Source organism: Xylocopa sonorina, chromosome 7 (genome assembly GCF_050948175.1).
Source record: "Xylocopa sonorina isolate GNS202 chromosome 7, iyXylSono1_principal, whole genome shotgun sequence".
NCBI classification, from domain to species: domain Eukaryota; kingdom Metazoa; phylum Arthropoda; class Insecta; order Hymenoptera; family Apidae; genus Xylocopa; species Xylocopa sonorina.
In genome coordinates this window covers 6,176,801-6,192,157 of record NC_135199.1, presented here as the reverse complement: position 1 = coordinate 6,192,157, position 15,357 = coordinate 6,176,801, and the positions used below count along the sequence as shown (strand labels likewise).

At 31.8% G+C, this 15,357-nt stretch overlaps 4 protein-coding genes and 1 long non-coding RNA gene across 8 annotated transcripts; 1 reads left to right on the top strand and 4 right to left on the bottom strand.

Moving 5' to 3' along the window:
- Positions 1-399: 399 nt before the first annotated feature.
- Positions 400-1,170, bottom strand: LOC143425179 (uncharacterized). Its single transcript, XR_013102013.1, has 2 exons — positions 605-1,170; positions 400-509 (listed from the first exon to the last, which is right to left on the bottom strand). It is a non-coding gene; the product is annotated as an uncharacterized LOC143425179 (long non-coding RNA).
- Positions 1,171-2,175: 1,005 nt separating this feature from the next.
- On the bottom strand, positions 2,176-4,253 carry LOC143425342 (uncharacterized). 2 transcript variants are annotated; one of them, XR_013102025.1, is made up of 3 exons: positions 3,957-4,253; positions 2,659-2,778; positions 2,226-2,340 (listed from the first exon to the last, which is right to left on the bottom strand). XR_013102025.1 is itself a non-coding variant. In XM_076898066.1 (2 exons), exons 1-2 carry the CDS (start codon positions 4,172-4,174, stop codon positions 2,244-2,246), a joined length of 315 nt encoding a protein of 104 aa, XP_076754181.1. In that variant the 5' UTR covers positions 4,175-4,253; the 3' UTR covers positions 2,176-2,243. The 2 variants fall into 2 exon arrangements, 1 of the variants encoding a protein (XP_076754181.1); XM_076898066.1 differs by lacking the exon at positions 2,659-2,778 and having other exon boundaries at positions 2,176-2,340.
- Positions 4,254-4,436: 183 nt separating this feature from the next.
- Positions 4,437-8,309, top strand: LOC143425341 (calmodulin). The gene is made up of 4 exons (XM_076898065.1): positions 4,437-4,637; positions 6,995-7,169; positions 7,427-7,669; positions 7,802-8,309. The coding sequence occupies exons 1-4, from the start codon at positions 4,635-4,637 to the stop codon at positions 7,828-7,830; spliced, it is 450 nt and encodes a 149-aa protein (XP_076754180.1). The 5' UTR covers positions 4,437-4,634; the 3' UTR covers positions 7,831-8,309.
- Positions 8,310-11,203: 2,894 nt separating this feature from the next.
- On the bottom strand, positions 11,204-12,679 carry LOC143425339 (gamma-interferon-inducible lysosomal thiol reductase-like protein). Of its 3 annotated transcripts, none has more exons than XM_076898058.1 (4): positions 12,544-12,679; positions 11,967-12,160; positions 11,510-11,830; positions 11,204-11,363 (listed from the first exon to the last, which is right to left on the bottom strand). In XM_076898058.1, exons 1-4 carry the CDS (start codon positions 12,656-12,658, stop codon positions 11,274-11,276), a joined length of 720 nt encoding a protein of 239 aa, XP_076754173.1. In that variant the 5' UTR covers positions 12,659-12,679; the 3' UTR covers positions 11,204-11,273. The 3 variants fall into 3 exon arrangements, with proteins under 3 accessions (XP_076754173.1, XP_076754174.1, XP_076754176.1); XM_076898059.1 differs by having other exon boundaries at positions 11,967-12,170; positions 12,544-12,661; XM_076898061.1 differs by having other exon boundaries at positions 11,967-12,155; positions 12,544-12,661.
- Polr1c (RNA polymerase I and III subunit C) lies at positions 12,544-15,036 on the bottom strand. The gene is made up of 8 exons (XM_076898055.1): positions 14,882-15,036; positions 14,742-14,801; positions 14,471-14,661; positions 14,218-14,402; positions 13,961-14,149; positions 13,585-13,833; positions 13,378-13,498; positions 12,544-12,661 (listed from the first exon to the last, which is right to left on the bottom strand). Exons 1-7 carry the CDS (start codon positions 14,933-14,935, stop codon positions 13,383-13,385), a joined length of 1,044 nt encoding a protein of 347 aa, XP_076754170.1. The 5' UTR covers positions 14,936-15,036; the 3' UTR covers positions 12,544-12,661; positions 13,378-13,382.
- Positions 15,037-15,357: the final 321 nt, after the last annotated feature.

Below are 15,357 nucleotides of genomic sequence, written 5' to 3'. Positions count from 1 at the left end.
ATAAAATAAATATTCTTGAATACAAAAGTAAATAATTAATATTATTTCAGCTATTTTAATTTGCAGTTTTTATTTGTTATAATTTCTTTATCATAAAATATGAACTATCTAAAATTGCTGAATATATATGAGTAAAAAATTCATGTATATACATATGAATTTTTAAACGAAAGAATTTTTAAATAAAACAATTTATTATATACTGTCTATATATATAGTGAAACAAATGGTTATTATTCAGAAAACTCATTAAAAATATTATTTATTTAAATTATGTGAAATTAATGCAATATCGTTCATTCAACATGCAATAAAAAGAGAAAATACTACAAAAACGTCGTAAACGTTTGTATAAAATTTTTCATTCCTTTTTAAGAATGTAAATTCTATACAATACAAAAGTCTCTTAACACACCCTATCTGATATGGCTATGTATTTAAATGTATAGCAATTTGAAGTTATATTATTTTGTAAATTAATCTGAGAATAGTCTGAAGTGTCGCAATTCCTGTTAAATTAACACCAATTAGGCGCTACATCGATAAACGTAAGGTATAAAATTAACATTCTTTGCCATGACACCCATTAAATTCCCTTCCTTACCGTTAATCGTGAACACCGCTGTGCGCTTCTCCATCCCCCATTCCGTCTCTTTTTAACGAGATTACGAGTCTCCCTGTCCTACTCTATCGCGTGTCGCATTGCGCGTTTATTGGTGCGCAGGCTCACTGCAACTTAGCCACAGAAACTTTTTCGAAAACCTTGCTTAAAAGCAGGCCGTTCCTTTGAGGAACTGCGTCATGAATCCATATTTTCTACGTCCTGTTAGGCTAGACATCGATTTTTCCCGGTAACGATGCTCAAAAACAGTATTCCATAGACGGTTGGCCCCGTGGAACGTCGTACCGCGTCACGTTTAGCGCATCACGCATCTGCAGAGCTTACGGCTATGCGTAATACAATCGACCAACTATTATCATCTTACTCTTTTTTCTTTTCGTGCTGGTCAGACCTATGGAAGGTTGCAGGGCTGTGTTGTATCGGAATGACAAGAATACAGTAATATGCAATAATGTGCAATACGTGAAAACCATAATATAGGTTAGGAATTTCATCATTTTTTTAATGTTACCATATTCTCAAGTGCATTAAAAAATGGGCTAGAATCCTGGAAACATATATTTTTTTAATTACATGATAATAGAAAATAGGGAAAATTAGTTTGTTTTTTGATAGTTGTACACGCAATTAAGAAGAATACCAACTCTGATTATCTCTCCAAGTTTGTTAAAGAATATTATAAAAAATAATCAATCTTAGGAAAACGATATTTACCTTCATAGTATTTGATCACTGAAATTAATTGTTATTGTTACAGCGCCTGAATTTTTTTCTACAGCCACGCATAAATTATCATATAATTTTGATAAAATAATTTTGGAATACAAAAATTGTAGCCGTTACCAAATGAATATATTTAGTTAAATACGCTTAGCTGTGTGCGGTCATGTTACATTTGTGTTCACCACGGATGCATATCTCTGTGTCGCAGTTTCCTTTGAGTAGTCCAAGATGACCTTGGTATACTTTCAAAAAAATTGGGGTGGAGGAACCGTCACTTCCGTGAACGTTCTTTTTTGCCACACGCATGCTCATCGCTTATTATTGATATCGTGGACATCGTGCGACGGCGTTACCGCATATCGGTCACGGCCACCGAGCGAAACTGTTAATTATCTATTAGATACGTATGAAGTATACGAATACTAATACTTACCAGGACGTTATTATTTTATGCGAATTAATAGTTTCATCGCGCCAGAAATAGGGAAACGAATCATTTCTACATCAACAAAAAGAAACCTGTGCCCGTACTGTAATGTACTGTAATTGAATTAAAATTTAATTCAAACGTATGTTTCTACCATATTCGCCATTTAACTTCGCTATGATAGTCGTTATCATGTAATATGTAGTAAGAAAATGTATCACCATTCATCGACCGAAAGGGTACTCTGCGTTACTTTCATTAATGGACTTAGAAAATGATAAACGAGCACAGAAATACTTTGGCTGATATGTCAAACCAATGAAATTGTCAAATACCTATAGCCTTTTATTTGTAACAGTAATAATCAGTTTGTTGAACGTTTCCTTGTTTCTTCGCGTACAGAATTGTAGACTCGTCATTCACATATTTTTCCTGCACGTCATACGATGATCGCAGTCAGCTGGTACTAGTTCATGAATCAAATTTGTATCCTTTTAGTAAGGTGTCTTCCGCCTGCATCATCATTTTGTTAAGGTGTGGGTCTTCGTCATTCTTACAGCCCGTATGACTAATGCAAATCAAACATAAAATTTACTTATCTTTCACTGAGTCTAAATTATGCCGATTACGAATTGTCATATTGGTGTAACAAATAATAAATTCTAGGACTTCTACAACAAGTTACTTGATAACAGAATTAGATCGTGGTATTGTACATTAGATATTTCTGTGAAGTTATTAAACAGGAAAAGTAAGTCGATCTTATAAAAAAGTTAAATTAAGAGTAATAACAACAAACTGCTAATTGTATCGCGCTAATTTGAATCGTATTTGTCTTCGTTGATGTGCTACTACACAATCCAATTAAATTTATGTAGATTCTTACGTATGTGCGATGTCGAATGCTAACTTTTTTACCAATCATATTATTTATGTCTACATATGCTTCACCATTTTTCTTAGACTTCTGTTCCGTGCATTCCATATTTCAAATGTTCGTAATATTCTAAAAAGCGAAGTAGAATCATTAATTGCTACATATTTAATTAAGAAATGTTTATAGATATAATTGTTTTACAGTAACAAAATTTCTTAACGTACGATAACTGTTTCTTTGTTGAGAAATGATATTCGTCTAATCATATTATATCTATTCCTTTATCCAACTCGCATGTACTCGCATTATTTTTATTTACGAAGATATCGACCGATTCTATGAAAGGACATTGAAACCTGGCACTTCTGAGGTTAAAACAAGAGATATTCTGCGTGAAATAAATCAGTTTCTTTCTGCAAAATTTGATAATGGAAGCGAGCAACTTTGTAAAAATTTCAATATTATTCAAAAAATTCTTCTTAAATATTTTAATAAAATATGAAAAAAATTCTTAGCGATATAAGAAATAGAAGATTGGCATTATTAAAATATCGTTGTAATTTCCTTCATTTTGTATATCGGCAAGAATACACGAGTATCAACTAATATAGCTATCACTAAACGTATTATACTCTTCAGGCCGTGAAAGGGTTTGATTCACCGATAAAGTATTCGTTTCTATTCCATTCTTTCTGCACGCCACATATTCACGATTTAAGTAATCGTACACCGACTTCTTTTCAGAAATGCTCAAAGTGTTTTAAAGCATTTCATAGTCTTTAAGTATTAGCTTATCATGACCTAATATCATCCTGCGGATGAGGTGGAAGACGGAATTGAAGAAACCGCACCACCTCTCTCGAATGGCCAAGAAATCCCCTGTTTTTCACCCGATCATTATGACATTTTAGCGCGAATATCCGGCCATACCTTCCAAAACAGCTTGAATCAAAAGGTGGTTGAAAATTACAAGAATTATCAGAGTAATGATCGTAAATTTGCGTCGTGTTCACAGCTATCCTTCTTGATCAAAGGAGAAACGACTAGAGAAGTAACGATAGAAAACGTAAGAAAGCGAAGGGACGGAGAAAAAGAAAGAGAGAGAGAGAGAGAGAGAGAGAGAGAGAGAGAGAAGGAAAGGTAGAAACGAAGGTAAGGTGGAAGGAGAATACGAGGGTGAGGTAAAGACAAAGATAGTTAGAGAAAGAGAGAGAGAGTTCGGGAATACAGAGAGGGAAAGAGAGGAAAGAAGAGGAAAGAAGAGGGAAAAGAGAGGAAGAGAAAGAGAGATGTAGGGCTAAACGTACCCGAAAAACGCGCTCATTGCATTCGAGCCATCTCTCGCAGGGAAGCCCGGCTTTGACCCGGTAGTCGGCGGCGGCACAGTCCGCGCGGCTGCCTGACGCATTGCAGGTGCGCGTTGGCCAATCACAGGCCCGGTTAGTTCGCCCGGACTTGTCCTGTAAACACGACCGCACCCACCCCGCATGTAAAGCGGATTTGCACGGCTGTCTATGACGACCATTCTGTACGTCGGGCGTCGTGTCGTTCCTGCTTCTTCTCATTTGTCCAATTAAAAACCACTCGTTTTTTCAGGGTTTTCGCAGAGAAGAAGCCGCACCGAACTATCTGTCGATCGCGTAGGAAACGACGCGGCACATAGCCGCGTGAACTCCCCTTAACCCCCGTCTAGATCCCCGACCAATCAGGAGGCGCTGTCGCGTAGTCCGTTAGGGGCGGCGTAGTGATACCTGACCGAGACAAGCGGCAGAGAGGCTCGTACACCGAGAGAGGACGGTGGACTCCATTGCTGTCCCGAGTGCGTTTCTCGTCGGCTGTGTCGTATTGCGTGTCTGTCCGCGCTTTCGTGCACACAAGTTTTCTTCCCACGTTGGCCGGAGAGATAGTGAATAGTATCCTTTGTGTCTAGTGCCTAAACGATATTTGATATCGTCGAACGTACCGAGACGTAAAAACGAGCCAAAATGGTAAGTCAGATACTCTTCCTGGTGCGTGTGCCTATGCGGACGTCGTTCCGCGGCCCCTCGCCCTCGCCCTCGCCTAGGCTTTCGTTTGCCGCATTGACGCGCCGAGTGCACGTGCAACCGACCGATACGCATTTATCGAAAAACTTCTTCCTCGCCTTCTCACCGTCAAGAAAATACACGATTCTCGATCTGACGACGTTTTCTACATCATCCCACCTATCTTTTTACCTACGCACTGTTACGATATTATTACATTCGTAATGGCCGGTATATGGAGATGGACCGACTATCGATCCATTCCTCTACTAGTAGCTACGTACGTTTCTCATCATCTCTGCAAGTGTCACGGTTTAAACACAGCCGAACAATGATATTCAGGGAAACGTTAAACGGTTTCAAAGGAAAACAAGCATTTTTCCAAACTTTTCGTTCAATATCAAAAGATATACGATACTGTAATAATCAAGACGGTGAAAACTTCCCAGGGTCGACGTCGTTTTTAATACGTTCTGTGTCAAGTATTGGTTAATACCGATGATAATTCATGTAACGGTACGTTGAATGACGCGAAAAGGTTTCCTTGAAATTGTCAATTCACTAGACCTTTATCAACCTTAGAATACCTTATCTACGGAGAACCAAATCTTTTGCGAGATAATTGTTATCTTACTTCTCTTTAGATATCCATGAAATATCATTCTTAATTTTGTTTCTTGTCGATACTCTGATAAATACAATGATTGAATCGCGATCGTTTGTTCATTTCGAAAAGTGGTTTCAGATAAATGTACAGTATGGAAAATGCATAAACTAATAGCAATGCATGCGGTCAATTTAATCGTCGTTTTTTTTATGTTTGATAAATGGTAGTATATCATAACAGTTTCGAAAGAAACTTGTTTTCATCTGCAAGTACAAATTCCAAATTTTTATCCCACTTCTATTTCATACGAAATTTTCATAGAATTAAAGTACCCGATAGCAGAGGATTACTTTCTGCATTTTCTTTTATTATTACATTTCCATTTTTGGATATTCCCTGCGTTTCATATATAGAGTGTAGCATTTGACGATCAACCGTTACACCGTATATCTCACTATTGATTTTCGCGGTCTCTCGCCGTTGCGCCAATTTCCCTTATTCCTTATACGTTCTTCCACTCACTCTTCGATTAATGTTCATAAAAACTAATTTTATTTCTTTTTTTAACGAAAGCATAAATAAAATTAATTTCATAATCTATCCTTATATTTAGCTGTTAGGATTATTAAAATAATTTCGACATTATAAATATCTATTCCATGGTTAAACAATTATCAGCTTTAAGTTTTAAATCGTATGAAGTTGTCGAAATATTGTACAATAAGCGAAATTTCGAATACAGTTTTTCATTTTAATTATAATTTTTAAATGTTTGGAAGAAGGCGTTCGTCAGTGTTCTTGCCACATAACCTAAAATACAATTCCGACCAACTAAATATATTCGTTAAATGCGTATATATTAATTTTTCTTAAACTTCCTGTTGGTCACTCGATAAAGAATTCTCTTTCAATGGGCGGTATACTTTCTTACTTAAGTTGCAAAGGAATGTATAATAAAATAAACTTGTTCCAAGATACATGCATATGTGCTACCCTTGTAACAGAGAGCTGAAATATTGAGTATCCAATTATTGCTTTATTTGTAGCATTTGTTTTTAATATAGATCTATATAAATGCTCATTGGATATTTTTGTATAAAGCATATAGAAGAAAGGATAGAATATATAGTGCACATTAGCTATATATGCTATTGACCTATATTGTGAGGTATTTCATTCTAGAAGTCATAGTTTGATTTAAAACAAGTTTTCACTAACTATAACATATTATTTTTCTTTATACAAAAACAAATTTACATTTATAAATTCATTCATTGTTATTTCAGTAAAATGAAATATTAAATACTTTGTAGTTCTTTAACGCAGCAAAAAATTCACGAAAACTTCTATCGTATAGGTCCTATGAAACATAAATTACCTGCATTACTGTTTTCTTTTGCTTCACAGCAAAGTATAGTAAGATTATGAAACTACTTTATAGAAGAAAATTATCTTAAAAATGTAATTTTACATATAAGTATTATATACATACGTAAAGTATAATCTCACTGATTGGCAAAGAAAGTATGATAACTGATAAAATATTATTGTACAGTGTATAAAATGTGCATGTTTTTGCAAAGTCAAATTCTCACAATTTGCAATTTGAAAAAGAAAATTAAAACCTACTCTTATGAAATTTTATTAATAATACCATATTAATGCTGTGCATATGTATATAGCTATAAATTTGATATATATTTCTTGTTTAAAGGCTGATCAACTCACAGAAGAGCAAATTGCTGAGTTCAAAGAAGCGTTTTCGCTATTCGATAAAGATGGAGATGGTACCATCACAACTAAAGAATTGGGTACAGTTATGCGATCGCTAGGTCAAAATCCTACAGAAGCTGAGCTTCAGGATATGATTAATGAAGTGGATGCTGATGGTATTTTATTCTAATCTTATTTTACAATTAATCGATGTAACAACGTTATGCTTTGTTATTCATTATGCAATTTGTTGTATTCATTGCATTGCATGCAGTATTATTAATGACACTTTCAAATTTGTTTTTTTTATTTAAGATAGTTGCATAATGAAAGAATATATTTTTTTACACCATTATCTTTATCTCATTATTAAGAATATTGGAAAAAATCTGATTTCAGAAAAAATCGAAACTAAAAATACTTGGAATTGTAGGTAATGGCACAATCGATTTTCCGGAGTTTTTAACCATGATGGCCCGCAAAATGAAGGACACCGACAGTGAGGAGGAAATTAGGGAGGCCTTCAGAGTATTTGATAAGGATGGAAATGGTTTCATATCTGCAGCGGAACTTAGACATGTGATGACAAATCTTGGCGAGAAACTCACTGACGAGGAAGTAGACGAAATGATTCGGGAGGCCGACATTGATGGCGATGGCCAAGTTAATTACGAAGGTTATAGCTAAAATTGTTTTCTTTTAAATTGGTACTTTACAGCAATGTAGTTAGAAGTTCGGGTGCAATTACTATTCTTAGATTACTTTCTCGAAATAATAATTTTAAATATTGAATTTCCGCTTTTTCTAGAATTCGTCACAATGATGACATCAAAGTGAATGCAACCTGTGTAATGGAAAAACTTACAACTCGGAGTGGTGTTGACGTATTAAAATAAATCAAGAAACAAAGAAAAATATAATGTTAACAAAATGCGAATCAACCAGAAAGTGAAAAAAATCTTGTATCTGGACGCAAAGATGTCTATAAAACGCGAAAAGTCAACGTCCAACACGCGTTAATCATCATTAACGATAAGTAATACAGGGCAATTGTTTAATTAAAGAGTTATACCACTAAAAATCATTATCTCTAACTACACGAAATACTTAACTACACACAACATGAACATAAAGATACATATTACACGCACATACACGAATACAAAAATATATCTACAGCACACATAAACATACATCTATACATAAAAGATGATTTATTTCCATATAAAAAAATATTAAAAATGTTAGATATATATGTGTATAAAAAACAGACGCGCATGTTTGTTGGTGATATAAGTAAATAGTATGTTTTCTTACTTTCCTCTCTTTTTGGCCCTTTCCTGTTTCTTTTCTGCATGTATCTTCAATGATTTACAAGTCAGTTTTCTTTGTAAATTTTGCTTCTCAATATGTCAAGAAGAATTATTAATTGGTAGTCAGGAGAGAGGAAAAGTATTAAAAGAAAGGAAAGATCTACAAGTTATGAAGCATCGCGTAAACTCGTTCATTGATCGGGACAAATTGGAAATTGATCCAGTCTGTTTCTCGATCAAAAAGCTATGCGTGTAATGTATGTCATCGATACAGCATTTGTCGTTGCGAGAGATTTATCAATAACATACATGTTAAGCGTTTGTTTTATTTTTCCAAAGAAAATTCAGATTGGGCATCATTTTTTAAAACTCGGAAAAATAACAGCTTCGACTTTTGGCTTATCGATGAATCTGTACATTAGATTCTCCTTATTACGCCATAATGGATAATTCAATTCGTCTAATAACTAAGGAATATTATCAAAAAAAGTGTACAATGATAAAAAGAAAAAAATGAAAACCTCGAGAATAGACGTATAGTGTTATCTCAGACCTACATTTACGTAGATTAATAAGATCTTTGAAATTAAATTATATCGAAGTGTCTATACTTTTAGTGATATTTCACAATGCTTTTTCAACTTTATTAATGCCTTTTTTAAAAATATATGTAACACATGACACGTATTATACACTCACTTTACTTATATATACACATACAAGTACACGAGAAAACATACAAGACATTTCACCAAGTGCGTTCTGTATCCAATTTCATTATAATCTCCCGTTTATATCTTGTCTTCACTGAGAAAGCCTTAAAACGCGTGTGCGTTATTCAACGTCGACACCACTTTTGTTGAAATATAAAATGAAACCACAGAAAAATAGGGATGAGGGATTTAACAAAAAACAAAAAAAAGTAAAAAAAAAAAAAGAAAGAAAGAAAGGGAGTCAAGTCACAGTGATTGGTGCATTATATTTTCCTTCGCCCAGGGGTGCGTGCCAGTCTCGCAAGCGGAGCAACTAAAACCGGAGAAACTGGTGTGATTTTGTGCGATTCGTACGATAATGTTACTTAAGAACTAAGAGTAATAAATGAACAGACACCGAACGGTGGAAACATGCGTGTCGGTGGTTCAGTCATAATATATATGTAATATATATTATATATACATATATATAAAAATATATATATATATAAAACTAATTTACGAACAAAAGGAAGAAAAGAAGAAAGAATTCCTCCACAGTCCTTTATTATTTAATATTGAAGTGAACAAAATGAGAAGTACTTGTATTTCTGGTGACCTAGATCGCATTGATCATAAAAAGACAAAATAAATGTATCCTCATTTTTAGGTCACAACTACTCAATTCGTTTCCTTCATTAACCAATGGACCTCTCGTTTCAGCCGTTTTTATCTTCATCGTCATTTTCGATGGCATCTAGAAATAGTTTGCCGAGGAATGTATATGTATAATTCACTGTCAAATAAGATTCGCGTTAACATATCTACGAAGTTTCATCGATTCGAAAGCCTTTTATAGAGATATTAAGGCATGCGAATCGCCAAAAAAGAGCTCTTAAAACTATTTTACTTCACTTGCGATCGTTCTGATAGCTGTTATCGTTATTGTGAACATAAAGTTAAAAATTTAGCAGTTTACGACGAAAATGTTCTCACTTTGTAAAAATGCAAAAAGAAAAAGGAAAGAGGAATCGCGACGAAGTCTTTTTGTAAATGGTGATATAGAATCTACTCGAAGAACATCCCTATTTAAATGCTTAAATAAATTACTGCTCGTTTCATCGATCATTGACACAATTAGTGTTTAAGTCTAAGTTAAAAGAATATATTCCAATATTTAATATTAATTTTATATTCGTGTCGCAAGTTATACATATATATAGTCTAAACTATAATTTTATGAAAGTTCTTTACAGCGAGCGCTAAGAGCCGATATTAAGTTTAAAAATAAAGAAGCAGTATTGTATTTCGAGAATTAACTTGATAGCTTAAGATCTATCGCAAAAATCGCATTCTCATTTCTTTTAGGATCGTTTCTTAAAACGTTCGCCCTTCGTAAATAAAATAGTAAAAACTCTATTTGAACCATTCTTATTCTTAATCTTACCTTCAAAAATATATATAAAATATTAAAAAGCGATATTTATGAAGCTCCGTCGTGATAAAAGTAAAAAGTTATTTATTTTTGATGTTTATCTCTCCGAAAAATAATTCCGATAAATGTAATTATTCATTCGGCTAAAAAGAAAAATTCTCGCTATACGTTTCTTTCTCCTGTATTCGAGATATGTACGTTCATTATTTCTATTGTATGTGAGATTATTCTCTGCCACATCAAAGGCATACTCCACTTATCGTGCGTGACGAAGCGACACAGTTTGTATAAAGTGTTGATATTAAGTTAATAAATTGTTCCCATATATTAAAGAGCCGATTAACTCTTAATTTTTTTAACACGAGAATAATAGTACTTATCTAATCCCTCGAAATAGATTTTTTAAATATTGTCAATTTTTAATTTATCTAGTTCTCATTGTGAATTATTGCTCAAACCATAAATACCTTTACTACAAATATTGTTACATTTGAACAGTCAAATGTAACTAATATGACAACATTTTGAACATATTTCCACATAAACAGAATTAGTATAAGCAATATAACAAGTGTTCTAATTTAGTAAAGTAATAGTCATTTAAATTCCTAATTTTGAAATTTTTAGACAAATGAATGATAACAGAAATGTTACTGATTTAATAATACAACCACTTTTATCATTTAAAATAATTTAAGAAAAACTTGCTTTGCATTTTGCTTTTTTTTATATGCAATAAAAACTCTTGATATGTATGAATTACATAAAAATTTCAGTAAAAAATATTGTATTTCGTGAAAATCTATCAGGAAGATATGTCTTATAAGTATTTTACATTTTTTACAAGATACAACCTTCTGGCATGATTTTAAAATGTAGGCACACTTCTTGCAATAAGTTTTTCAGTATCCTTGCTTGATTCTCAGAACTCTGTAAATTCATTTCATTGTAATATGTATTGGAACAAATATTTATTTACAACGTATTGCAGAAATATTTGTACTATACATACTAATTTCATTTTATATTATCATAAATATTTTATATTTTACAATTTGTAGAAAAAAAAAACTTACCCCATCTAATGTTACAGTTGGTATGAAAGAAATGCTTGGTGTTAAAGCATTTGTTTGTTCTCCATATTTGGCTAAGAGTTCTTTACTCTTTTCTCCAGTGAAACATTTGAAAATGGTGTTATAATCTATGTTCATTCTTCTTGCACAAGTTTTCATGATATTCACTGGTTCAATGTTATTTTTAATCATACAAGATAAATATTCTAATTGAATGGAAGAATTCTTTAGGAAATCTATGGAACAAGCGTGAATCATGTTTGCATCGCATTCAATGTGTCCATGCTGACAAGTAAATTCGTATCCCTTTTCTGTTTTTGTTGTCTAAAAATTCACCGAGTTTAGGTAAACAGCTCTAGAAACTTGTACATTTTTTAATTTAAAAAATAATTTACAATATTTCTTTAACTTAAAAATGGAAATGTATTTATATTTTTTTCTATTTTAAAAAATGCTTTACCGTAGCTTTTCCATATGGTACTAATTCCACTTGTACATTATCAGAAATTTTATGGTACATCGGCCGTAATTGTTTTATAAAAAAACTGCGGGAATCTGGACATAGCGCCTCATAATATACAGCTACGTGTATTTTTTGTCTACTCCATTCATCTTTCTGACTTAATGTTACCATCTGGTTGTCCTGAGGCTGTGCTATACAAAACTTAGCAGATATTCCAGAAAATCAAGAAAGTTACACGATTGTAAATAAAAATTTCATTTACTCCATTGACACAACAAATTTTTATTCAATTTCTTGCAAAATTTTTACATTTACATTGCTACAACGACAATTCATTTCCATATATATAAAATTGATTTCGTTATATTTACAATAAAAAATATAAGCCAACAAAATTTTAACATATTGACTGCTTATTGACTGCAAATAATTCATTATTTACAATACTACTGTTTAGACTATAAAATTTCTTGAATCTAAATAAATATATTAAAAATGAAGCAAATAAAAAAGAAATAATATAATTATTTTATTTTTCACATTTAGATACGTAGTTCTGGACATAGCTTTTTACCTTCTGTATCCGATTTCTCCTGCGTGTAACTCAACCATACTTTCGAGGATTGCCAAAGAAGTAATATTGATACAACGGTCAATAATACTCTCCATCGAAAAACCCCTAATCCCATTATCTGTAAATTGTAAACGTAAAAATTGTGTTAAACGACGCTACGGAGTTAATTTTACTTATGATGTAACAATTGCAAACGAGTACAAGATAACTCTGGTGTCACATTGCAACGAACATGGAAGTGGATAACTTTGACATTATTTCGTATAACTTGTATTTCAAACTTTACTTTAATGTGAACAAAAACCATACCACTTTAAATAAATAAATAAAAAGGAATAATTAAATAAAATAATAATATAATTAATACATACGTTTTACTAATAACAAATTGGTAAAAATGCTTGCTTTATTCTCAAGCGTAATAATATAAGGATAGAAACCTTTATACATATAATAAATATATGATTATATTTATTAATTTCGTTATATATATATATATATATTCGAAAGAGTTGTTATTGTGTAAAACAAAATTGAAATAACAACTAATAACCTCAAATTTATTAAACAGCAGAAAATATCAATCAATAATTTGTACAAATTTTATGATATGAGTTCATATCATTATTCCAAGAATATGGAAAATATAAATATATCCTATATGGAATTTTTACAATTAGATTACTGTAAAAATAAATAACTAAGAAGACACATTTGGCAATAATATAAAAGTATGAGAACTGTAGACTTAAATATTAATAAGTTTACAAGATGGACCAATGTATTCTTATTTATTACAAAATTTTATTTATATTTAATAATTAAAAGTAATACATTTATTATTTTCCAATGTTTTCGAGTTCTTCTAAGAATGTTTTACACTTTCCTTTAAGTATTTTGATTGCTTCTACAAATAATACAGATGATGGTAATGCAACCACTGATTCAATAGTAACTGCAAAAATTAAAAAAGAAGTATCAGCATATAAGAACATAATTTTCAAGTACTTAACTTTTAAATACAAATGTTTAAATGCTTACAAATAATATGATTTCGTACTCTACTCAATCGTACGCATCCTTTGAGATCTTCATGTTGAAATACATTTCTCGAGCAACTATCATACCGTGGGTTTTTCACTCTTGCTTCACGGGAATTTGGATCACCCGGTTTATTTTCAATTACTTCTATAACACCAACACTGAAACAACTTTTTAAACGATCTGCCATTTCTCCTTTAACAGGTTTTATCAATTGTATATCTGGTAATAATCTGTATGATGCTGTAGCTAAATAAAAAATAAATTGTGCATTTAGATTCTTGTAGAAAATACCAAAAATAAGTACACTTTTACACATTATAAAATTTAATGATGTTGAAGTACCTAGATCTTGACCTATTTATACTTATCTTACCTACAGGGGAAAATTTGGCATGATCTTTTCCAATTCCTTTAACTGCATGCATGAAGGCATGGATTTCTTGACCTGGACGCATTTTGCATATTAAAATATCATTTTCCAAGACACCTAGTTGCTCTGTTCCTCGAGAATAAAGTTCAGCTTGACGGCCAATCGGTACCCATTTAATATCCCTACTGTACACTACAAATTGTTTTTTTATTTAAATTTTGTAAAAATTTTGTTTTAACTATATTGTAACATTTATTTACCATTGCTATTTTTATACATATCAGTTGTCCTTCGGGAATCTTTTGAACCCTGGTGGTTCCAGGTACATGATACTTTAAGTTCATATCTTAATGTATCTTGATCACTAACTTCATCCTCATCTTTGGCTGTGGAAGAGGGATACTCAAAGAGCCTTGCATCAGCTCGAAGTGGTATTAAACCCAACCTTTAATTATAATATATATTATATTCAAAATAAAGAAATGAAACTTAAATTCAAAAAAATCTTTCTACCTATGTGCTAGAACTTCATCTTGAATTAAACTTGTATTATTTATAATATAAACTTTTTCTATAGCCATAGTGGGGACTTCGCTTAAGAGAACTCTACGAAATGCATTAGCAAAGCCAACAGGATATCCAATTAAATCAAATTCTAGCTCTCGTTCATCTTCAGATTCCCTGACAACTTGTATTCTGAATTCCTAAATATAATATAAATTAGTATAACGCACAATAGTTAAATAAAAAAATGAATTGCATGTTCCAATGAAAATAAAAATACTTTTTGAAAATTATGCAAATTCCAATCCTGTTGTGGTTGATAGTGTGTGTATTCAGAAGCCTGAAAATGAAGTTATATATTAATAGTATTCATTTTAATCAATATATATATTTATGTAACATTTTCTCATATGTTCTTACATTAGGTATACCATATTCTTCGAGTATAACATGGGATTTTCGATTATCTTCCATGGTTTAATATTTGTTATGACATTGAGGTTAGATTTACCAATGCTAGGAAAGACCCACGTGCTTTATGACGCAGTGTTCCTCAAAGCATTAGAGAGTATCTACTGTGTAGTATCGCGAGGAAAACATATAAGCGAGAAAATAATATATATACACCTATATCCTTTTTTGTATTTGGATAAAAACTTTCACTACAAAGTTTGTTATTTTGTATTTACGCGTAATTTAATTACATTTCAACTTTATGAAATAAATTAAAAAATAGGAACTTAACATTTAGGAAGAGCTAATTATAATAAAAGATAACTATATTCAAGATTCTAATTATGCAAATATAAATATATATATGTATATATTTATTATTACATATATAGCTTTATTATATTAATAATATATACAAAAGTTAATAACCATCTATTTTATTT